This window comes from Lathamus discolor, chromosome 2 (assembly GCF_037157495.1).
Source record: "Lathamus discolor isolate bLatDis1 chromosome 2, bLatDis1.hap1, whole genome shotgun sequence".
NCBI classification, from domain to species: domain Eukaryota; kingdom Metazoa; phylum Chordata; class Aves; order Psittaciformes; family Psittacidae; genus Lathamus; species Lathamus discolor.
The window spans coordinates 40,438,369-40,448,274 of record NC_088885.1 but is presented as its reverse complement, the minus strand read 5'-3'; the positions used below and the strand labels follow the sequence as shown (position 1 = coordinate 40,448,274).

At 43.4% G+C, this 9,906-nt stretch overlaps 1 protein-coding gene across 2 annotated transcripts in view; it reads left to right on the top strand.

Annotated features, from left to right (window-relative positions):
* Nucleotides 1–1,218: 1,218 nt before the first annotated feature.
* NEBL (nebulette) overlaps nucleotides 1,219–9,906 on the top strand; it is a 253,175-nt gene continuing 244,487 nt past the window's right edge. Inside the window, exons 1-2 of one of the 2 annotated variants that reach the window (XM_065666541.1) lie at nucleotides 1,219–1,637; nucleotides 2,614–2,708. In XM_065666541.1, coding sequence (XP_065522613.1) covers nucleotides 1,569–1,637; nucleotides 2,614–2,708 — 164 coding nt within the window. In that variant the 5' untranslated portion in view covers nucleotides 1,219–1,568. The remainder of the gene's footprint in view (nucleotides 1,638–2,613; nucleotides 2,709–9,906) is intronic. The other variant, XM_065666540.1, reaches the window with a different exon arrangement.

Sequence of the window (9,906 nt, the reverse complement as noted above, 5' to 3'; positions counted from 1 at the left end):
TGGCCCTGAAATGGACCAGCATGCAGATCACAGGAATGGAAATGGAGCTGGTCAGCAGTTTGTCTATTTGCTACTGCACCCACAGCCAAAGCAGACAATAAGCATTTACAAGACTGCCTGCAAATCTGCTTTCCTGTTGCTTGCAGCACAGCCTGCATCTCAACACTACGAGTTTCATTGTGTGCCAGATGTTTATGTCTAGATGAGGCAAACAAAGTTCTACAGCTTCCATCATCTAATATTTAAAGCCTGATTAGGTATTTCTCATTTAATCACATATATTATTAATTTCAATGAAATTACTGTTTCTCCCCACGCCTTTAAACAGCCAGTGCCTAAAAGTTGGGTTGCTAAGGCAGAATTATTGCCAAGTATTCCAGTTTAGCTGACTGCACTCTGATTACTTAATAACGCCCAACTATGTGCGGAACTTGTCCTTGCTGTGCGCCACACAGAGTGCTGCACTACTGAAAAAGCCCAACAAACTCAGAAAAGGCTGCACTGCGTTGGCTTAAGCACCTTCCTCAGCGTGGTTGATACTCCAGGTTAAACAAGTCCACAGCTAAGGAGAAATAACACCACTTCTTGCTGTGTCGTTCCCCCAGCACTAATGAGCAAGTGAAAAATGAACAGCACAAGCCTACGCTGAGGAGCTGAATTTACTGTGCTGGCTGAGATGTGATTGCCCCATGGGACCGCTGGTATGCTCCGGAGAGACTCGGTCTCGGAAAGGCAGCAACACCGCGCCTGGAAACTAACCGGGATACAGAGCTGGAGGAACGCGAAGTCATTCCCCACGCCGCTGCGGGGGCTGCGTGTGCAACCGGCCTGAGGCCAAGGCTCCCCACCGCCGGCCCGGGCCCCTCACCGCGCAGCCCCTACTGCCCGGCAGGTGCCCGCGGGCGCGCGGCCAGGCCTCGGGCCTAACTTCGGTGACTGGCCAGGCTCCCGCACGGCACCGCCAGCACCGCGGCTGGCTCCCTCTCTGCGGCGCAAGGGAGCCTCGGGCAGGTGCGCCCGTAAGGCGGCCGCAGCGCACCACCCTCCGTCTCCCCCGCCTCGGGGCGGCGGCGCGGAGCCCGCCATCTCCCCCCCTCGGGGCGGCTGCGGCGCGGGGCTCGCCCTCCTTTCCTCCCTCCCTCCCTCCCTCCCTCCCTGCCCTGGCTGCGGGCCGCGCCGCGCCGGTGGGCTTGGCTTGGGCTGCGGCTGCAGCGCGGGGCTCGCTGTGAGTCACCCAGCCCGCGGCGCGGGGAACCGAGCGCGCAGGCACACGGCGGAGGCGGTGGGGGCGGGCGGCGGCGAGCGGGCGGGGGCGACAGGCACCGGCTCCCCGCCCGCCCACTCGCCCATGCTGCCGAGCCGCAGTCAGCCGGAGCGCCGCTTCCTCCTCAGCCGCCGCCGATGACCTCCTCGCCCGCAGGCAGCCGCTGAGGACCCCCGGCGTCCACGCCAGGGCAGGGAATGGTAGATCGGCCCCCCCGAGACACGTCCACCCCAGCTCGCAGCACAGCAGCCTCGGTTGCCGCCGCCACCGCCCGCGGGAGCCGCCGCCCGAGAGAAGCCGCAAAATGAACCCCCAGTGCGCCCGCTGTGGCAAAGTGGTCTATCCCACCGAGAAAGTCAACTGCCTGGACAAGGTGCTGGGGCGCGGGGGGCGGGGACGGCACCTCCCGGGTGTACCCAACCTGCACACCGCTCCCCTCGGCTCCGCCGGGGCGGCCAGGGCCGGGTGAGGTGGGGGTGCGCGGTGAGGCGGCAGGTGACAAGTGCAGCGCCCCGGAGGTCGCGGCTGAGCCGGCGTCCGCAGCGCCGGGCGGCAGCCGCCGTGTCACCGCGCTAGCGCAGGGTGGGGGGCAGCCGGGCCCGGCGGCACGGAGAGTCCCTGCGGTGCCCGCCCGGGCAGTGACGGTGTCGGCGGCCGGTCCCCGTGGGCCCCCCAGGGATGAAGTTGCAGGCGGCCCCCGCCCGGCTGCAGTTGCCGGTCCTTCCCCGGGCTGGGGCGGCTTCGGCTGCCCCTTACGCCATGGCCGCCTTGGCGGGGACGGTGGCCGGGGCGGCGGGGTGGCGACAGCTCCGTCCCTCGGGGTGTCCCCGATGAAACCGGGTGTCGCCGAACGCCGTGAATAACAGCGACGAGCGAGGCTGTGGCAGATGCGCCAAATTAACGTCCCTGGAAAGGCAAGGAGCTACCGGAGGAGAATATCGTATTGTGTTCTAAATTTAGTGTCTGTTCAGTGTACCAAGAAACCAGCTGTCACATTAGTTAGTGATTTTATTTGCATAGTATTGCGTTCTTAGCAAGCGGTGTCGGTTTTTTCTTTAACGAGGCAAAATGTCAGACTCCTGCTTGAGTTACCTTTAAAATAATCCTGGCAAGGTCAGCGCGTACAGGTCTGTAACAGGTCCACCTTAGCAGAAAATTTATGTTTCTGATAGCGTTTCAGAAGCACACTTGATTTCCTTTGAAAGTAATTATTTTGAGTTAGTTTACAAATATGTGCAATGTAAGGCCAAAATATTGACCTCTAATTGTGTTTTTACATTTACTGTATCCTAACATAGCTTTCAAAACATTAGAATCGTAAGTAATTCTACTTTTATGTTTCTTTGCAGTACTGGCATAAAGGATGTTTCCACTGTGAAGTTTGCAAAATGGCTCTGAACATGAATAACTACAAAGGATATGAAAAGAAACCTTATTGCAATGCGTAAGTATTGTAAATATCAAGTCTTGCAGAAATGCACATGAAAAGAAAACCTGGCCGTGGATATTGCCAAATGGGTATTGCCATGCTGTAAAAACTTGATCTAGAGATGCAAAACTGCAGTCCAGAGCAGTTTAGTATCTTTTCAGGTTGCTTATTGAACTTCCATTGAAGTGGTAGAAGATGAAAATATTTGATTACGACATGTTTAGGCAGTGTTTTAATGTCGGATCTCAGGATAGAGATTCTTTCATTCCAGAAAGTGTCGGATTTAGTGCTGACTCCTATTACATTCATTATTGGTCTGCTGGGTTACAGTTGTCCATTATGCAGTAGCTCTCTGTTCAGGGTTATGGACCTGATCAGCATTTTGTAGTAAGAAAACAAAGTGCTTCTCGTTTGTGTAGTTCCCCAGAGACAGTATCCTGTTAGAGATCATGGCAACCTGTTTTTTAAAACTGTTATGCAGATTACTGAACTGGATATTTACAAAATCCCTGCTTCCAGTGCTTCATGCTATTTTGTATTTCACTGCTCTCTTAGATTTTGATAAAGAACATAGATTAATTTTGGTTGTAGAGTGTGAACATGCTGTGTTCTACTTTTAGATTTTTTTTTTTTTTTTTTGCTGTTGTGCGGATTTTGGAGAGTGCTTTGATGTTTGGCTTGCAAATACTGCAGAAGAACATTTTGATACATGTAGAAAAAAGGTGCTTACTGTTCTTTGTACTGCGCTTCTAAGATTAGCTATGTGCATTTCAGTATGTTTTAATTTTTAGAAAGTTATATGCTTTGTTAGAGGGGTATCTCCAAAAGGTTTGGAATTGAATTTGATGTTATATGTTACTCATATATTGTTACTATTTTCACCTTCATGTACTTAGAACATATGTTTTAAGTTACAGAATTTTGAAACTATAGACACATTGTAATTTTTTTTTTTTTTTTTTTTTTTTCAGAAATACTCTCCTATGCTCTTCTTAAAATACTTGTTTCATGTTGAGCTAGATAGTCTATGGCTGGTTGTCACAGATAGTTCAACAGCAGATGCTCATTTCTTCCAGGCTAAAATTGAAGCCAGATAGTTCCTATCTGTGTAAAATACGAGTTTCATAATTAAAACTGCTGTGCTGCCAAAACTTGAAACACCTGTTTCAGTGTGCACAGTTGTAGTTAGATTGCTTGACGAACATATGGAGTTACGCACGTACATTTCTAGCTTTCCTTGAAGCGCTCTAGTTCCTCATAGTGTTCTATGGGGGTGACGTTAGACCTCTTGTAATAAACTGTAGTCAGTTTTCAGTCATAAGCGCTGTAGAGAAAGCTCTGCAAGAAGGGAGATTAAAGCTTCAACAGGTGGTATGTTGCAAGTTGAGACTAATCTAGAGGTTTCTGGCCCTAGATGGGACTCTGCTGGTGGTGCTATTTGAGTTGAAGTACAGTCTTATGTCCTTTACAGTGATTAAAACTCTGATAATATTTTGGTGCCTTTTACCTAAATTTTTGTGGCTAAATTTCAGAGATGATACTTTAGTTGTTTGAACTTTCCTGATCTGCCTAATCAGATATTTGTACTTAATAGCATTATTTGTTTACAAAGTATCCTCTGTGCTATACATCTGTGTTTCCATGCTGTGCGTAATTAATTTCTGTTGTAGGAGAGTTTTTCATCTATGTAGTTACACTATGTCGTGTGTCTTTCTATTTACAGATGAGGGGGAAAAAGGATGACGGATATGTTATATACTGTTAAGGTGCTATTCTTCCTGGTAGTTGCTGTAATGATCTTTGTAATAGTGATGCTTGAAAAAAATAATCTCTGTTTTTGAAATGTCTCTCAAACCTGATGTGCGAAACTGGAAGAAACAATGAAAATGCATGGAAGAATTAGTTTCTGTTACTAAAGAAGAGACAGAATTTAATGTATAGTATCAACAATGTGTATTTTGTTCTTAAGTTTCAGTAAACTTAAGGGCCTTTGTTGTTTTGTTTTAATTTTTTTTTAGAGAAACTTGAATCAAATGCTCTCATTTCATGTGTTCTGTGGAATCACAAAGGGAAGAACAAGGTGTGCTTTTTGGCTTCAACAAACTTTAATATCCCTCAAAGGAGGGATAAGATGATTATGTTTTGAAAATACAATTGATTTAAATGATGATATTTTGACACAGTACTCTTGCATCTCAAAGGTTACTTATTTGCAAAGCATATGCCACTATAGTATTTCAAGTTATGATGTGTCTTATCCAGTGTTCATTAGCAAGAGGAAATTCCATTTTTATGTTAAATACTGCTTGATCAGAAAATCCGCGAAGAAAATGGAGCAGATTTACTCATACAAACACCTATAAGTACTTGAAAAGAGCAATTACTGTTAGATTGTTTATTCAGGCCATCCATCAATGAGAGTATAATTTGTAGGTAAAAGTGAAGTATGCACTAATTTGAATGGGAGAGCAACACCATGAAGTAGTTCAGTAGGTTTGGAAGTTAGCTTTTTGTAAGTCGGAGAGCATGTATCTTCAATAATTTCTGTATCTGTATCTTAGTTCACAGGTTTGTTCATGTACTTGACTATATTTTGACTTTTGAACTTAAAATATTCCACTCTTTTTCAGGTGCTTAAGTTAATAATTCTTTCTGCAGTACTAGCAAAGATCAGAAGTTACTTTAACTGTAAAACTTAATTGTGTTTCTGTTAATAAAGAAAAAGATACTGATTTTTGAATACTCAAGCTGCACTTCTGGTGGAGGAGAGTCAAGTCAGATGGATTAACAGGAACTAGGAAACTAAGAAGGAATATATTGTGAAATACTCTGATTCAGTGACCATTAGAAAAAGGCAGAAATATTTGTAAATGCAAGGATTTTGCTTTTTTTTAAGGGCAAATTTTTTTTTTAGGCAGCTTATCGCATTGCTAGCAAAATGGTTGCGTGTGTTCTATGTGATAGGGATACACTAATAGCAAAAGTAGTGTCTGGGCTACTGATGCAGTAGAACTGGTACAGGCCAAGAAGCTGAGTTGCCTAGTATTACAGTTATCATACCTCTTTTGTAAGTTGTAGATTTATGAAAGATTTTGCGACTGGGTTAGAGGGAAGACTTTGTCTACATGTGCCCGTCTATAATATGGCTTTGAAAAGAATTAACTTTGTATCACTGAGTTTCCATGAGGTTCCTTGATCTGGCTCCTTTAAAACTTCCAGTTCTCTTACTTGTAGAGAAAAGATTATACAACTTTGTTCCCTCTCTCTTTTTTATTATTTACATAATTTGTGACATGTTTGAGTTACAATATTTTATCTCTGCTTGTTTGTGCAGTGCTTAGAATATTGTGCTTTTATCTCAGCTGGGACCTCGAAGTAATACAGTGCTCTGACTTTACGGTATTATGTTTCTTGCTTTACTCGCATTCATGTTTTACCTAAAGGCCTCCTACACAACACTGTGAAGCTTGTAGATTCTTCACACATGGACACTGCTAGATTTCTCTGAACAACTTTAGTCTTGTCTTTTTATTTGCTGTCTGAGTTTAGATTTGCCACATTGACAGAGAGCTGCCTGATTTGTGAAATAATGTTGATGAGACTAAGGGCTCAGACTTGTAGCTGGGTTTTGCAGGCAAGCCAGGTGCTATGCATTGTTTGAATTGGGTGAATGAGCCATTCCTTGTCTCTGTGAATGTGCATGTAGGTAGTAAAATACACATTAAGACAATTAAAATGACTTGGGTAGTCCGATGATTTGTTAAATCAAGGTGGCTTTAATGAGAAAAGCCCTATTCCACTTTAATATCTGCAGATAGAGATTGGTTAATATATAGGAAAGTTATGAAAGTTGTTGTTATTATTTGAAAACTCAGAGCTGATTCTTCCCAGCTGCAAATTACAAAGACGATACAAGGAAATGAATGGCATTTTGGCAACTAACAATCTGTATACTAGTTCTCAAGCTTGTTAAATGATTGAATCATTTAGGATGATTAGATGGTAACTTATTCTTATGAATGGTAACTTATTCTTGCAAATATTCATATAAATACTTTTCTGACAGATTCACTAGACCAAAACACAAGACTACTTTTTATGCAAAACGTAAAAGCTGAAGTGCATGTTTTTAGAATTTTCTCTCTGCATTAGCTATACCTGTCAAAGCAAACAGGCTTCCTGCATGTGTGAACACATCTGACAGAGATGTATCTTTTAATTTCAGCAAAACCCAATAGCTTAAGCTTCTGCAGACCTGATATACCCTCTTGCAAAAAACAAACCACCTCACCGTTAGCATAAATTCTTATGAAATATTTAGTATCTAAAATTTTGCTAATCGCCTGCACACAGGAAAACTTCATTCAAGTTTTTATTTATGACAGTCACCATATGGAATGATTACATAACTTCAAAATTGCTATCTGCTGTCATGTTAGCATGAATTATGGACATGAAGAAAACTTCATTTTTCCTAGATTTAATTTCTTTTTAACTTATGTCAGTAGGAAATAGATACGGAAATCCATTTGAAATATTGTGATGTTGTTAGAGGAATTATACTACACTTTTAATCTGCAAGTGCAGTCGTACTTTACGGATACTACAGGTAAGGGATGAAAAATGTAAAAGTTATTTTATACTAGCTTGGAAATGGTAAGAGCGTGGTACAACTTTCTAGACAGTCAGAAGAGTTGGACAGTGGAAGCAGTTGCTTGTAATCAGTGGATGTATGTGGCCATAACATGGAATCCATTGTCCTCAAATGTGAGCATGTGTATAGGAGTTTTGTCTTAGCTGTGAAACATGACTGAGTTTTCTTTCTACCAGTCAGAAAACTTTTAGAAGGTGACTAGGAGTGTGATGATACTAGTCTTACTAAAAATAGCTAGCATCATCTTATTTTTCATTATTGATTTCAACAATTATTTCTAGTGATTATTTCTCAGTTTCAATATGGTAGGAAGAAAGAAAAAGAGAAGGTAAGGAGCAGCAAGAATAATCATGTGTGTGTTTCCTCCTTGTTTTAGGGTTTTTCAGCTGTTTCTGATCATTAGATTTGATCAAATGTAAGCTATCATACAAGTCAGTCCAAAAGGGTCATTCTTATAAAAAGAAACAACCCATAAATTCCTATGCAAACCTGCCTAGAAGGGAAGGATTTGTGCTTTATCACTTTATTAACTTTGTGTATTGAAGACTTTCCTCTTAGGGTGTAATGTAAAATGAGTAATGCAAATAACAGAACCACTAGAAAAACAGCTGATGAGGGTCTTCAGCCAGAGCCTAATACACCTGTGTCATGTAAATCCATTATTTATTGTTCAGCATCCCATAGGTATGAATTCTAATATTTGATAACAGTTATGTCTCCTGTCAGCAATCTTTTCTTTAAACAAAGCAGCTCTCTTTCCCCATAGATCATATTTTTTGGTAATTCTTGTTTTTCTACCTTCAATTATCTCCAAAGGGTCCATGTGTGTATATATATGTGTATTCTTTGAATTGCAGTGCCCAGTGGAGCATTACCAGAGCTGGTAGAAAAGCAAGTGTGCCTGTGCAACTCATACATAATTCTTCTCCTAAGTCCCAGTACAGTCTTTGCAATTTTTTTTTTTTTTTTATTTCATTGCAAAACCCAAAGTACTGTTAAGTCATATTTAGATTGTTGTGGGCTACAGTTCTATCTTTCTATGCACAACTGCAACCTCAGCAGTTGTTATTATCTATTATCTGAGCAGTTAATTGTTCTTGGCTAAGCACAGAATCTTCCACTTGTTCTCATTGAACTAAATCTCCATTTTTCCCCAGGCTGTTTCTCCAATTTGTCAAGTTCATTTTATATTCTAATTTTGTTCTCTAATGTGCTTACAGCCTCCTCCTATCAACCCTCCCACCAGACAGCCTGTAAGCACATTGCCAATTTAATAAGTGTAATCTTCATTTTATCACCGAGGTCGCTAGCTAAAGGCCTGGAAAGATACTGGGAGCAGTATGTACCTCTGTGGTCTGATGCACCCTTCCCTTCTGTAGTGAGCAGTGATGAATGAGTGAAGTCCTTTATCTTCTCTACCTCTTCATGGAGTGCTAGATCAAGTGTCAAGTTCTGCATGAGAAAGAAAATAAAATCGCGAAAGAGCGTAATCAGTATGGATATTTATGCAAACTCTGCTTAAATATGAGGGACAGCTACAAGTAGAGAAAACATACATGCTCACTGCTTGCTGCTGTGGTATCTTAATTGGTTGATTGAGTATTAATTCCAGTAATGAAAGGGAAAGTAGGACAAGAAGCCAAGCCTGGTTGCTAGAACAATTGAAGTAGCTTCTAAAGCTAAATATATTTGAGTCTCTGAAAGGTGTTAGATGCATATCTTTAAACTCTTTGAAGAAAGCACATGAGAACACTTTGTCAGAGCTGCTGAATACTGTGCATGAGGTGGATGATGGTTAGTTGCAAGGGAATTACTAAAGAATAGGCATCAATGACGCTCAGATCTTGGAAGGGATGGGTGTTGGGACCGGTCTTGTTTAACATCTTTGTCGGTGACATGGACAGTGGGATTGAGTGCACCCTCAACAAGTTTGCTGATGACACCAAGCTGTGTGGTCCAGTTGATATGCTGGAGGGAAGGGATGCCATCCAGAGGGACCTTGACACGCTTGTAAGGTGGGCTGATGCCAACCTTATGAAGTTCAACCACGACAAGTGCAAGGTCCTACACCTGGGTCGGAGCAATCCCAGGCACAGCTCCAGGTTGGGCAGAGAAGAGATTCAGAGCAGCCCTGCAGAGAAGGACTTGGGGGTGTTGATCGATGAGAAAATGAACATGAGCCGGCAGTGTGCGCTCGCAGCCCAGAAAGCCAACCGTATCCTGGGCTGCATCAAAAGGAGCGTGACCAGCTGGTCGAAGGAGGTGATCCTGCCCCTCTACTCTGCTCTTGTGAGACCTCACCTGGAGTATTGTGTGCAGTTCTGGTGTCCTCAACATAAAAAGGACATGGAACTGCTGCAACAAGTCTAGAGGAGGGCCACGAGGATGATCAGGGGACTGGAGCACCTCCTGTATGAAGACAGGCTGAGAAAGTTGGGGCTGTTCAGCGTGGAGAAGAGAAGGCTGCGTGGAGACCTAATAGCAGCCTTCCAGTATCTGAAGGGGGCCTATAGAGATGCTGGGGAGGGACTCTTCATTAGGGACTGTAGTGACAGGACA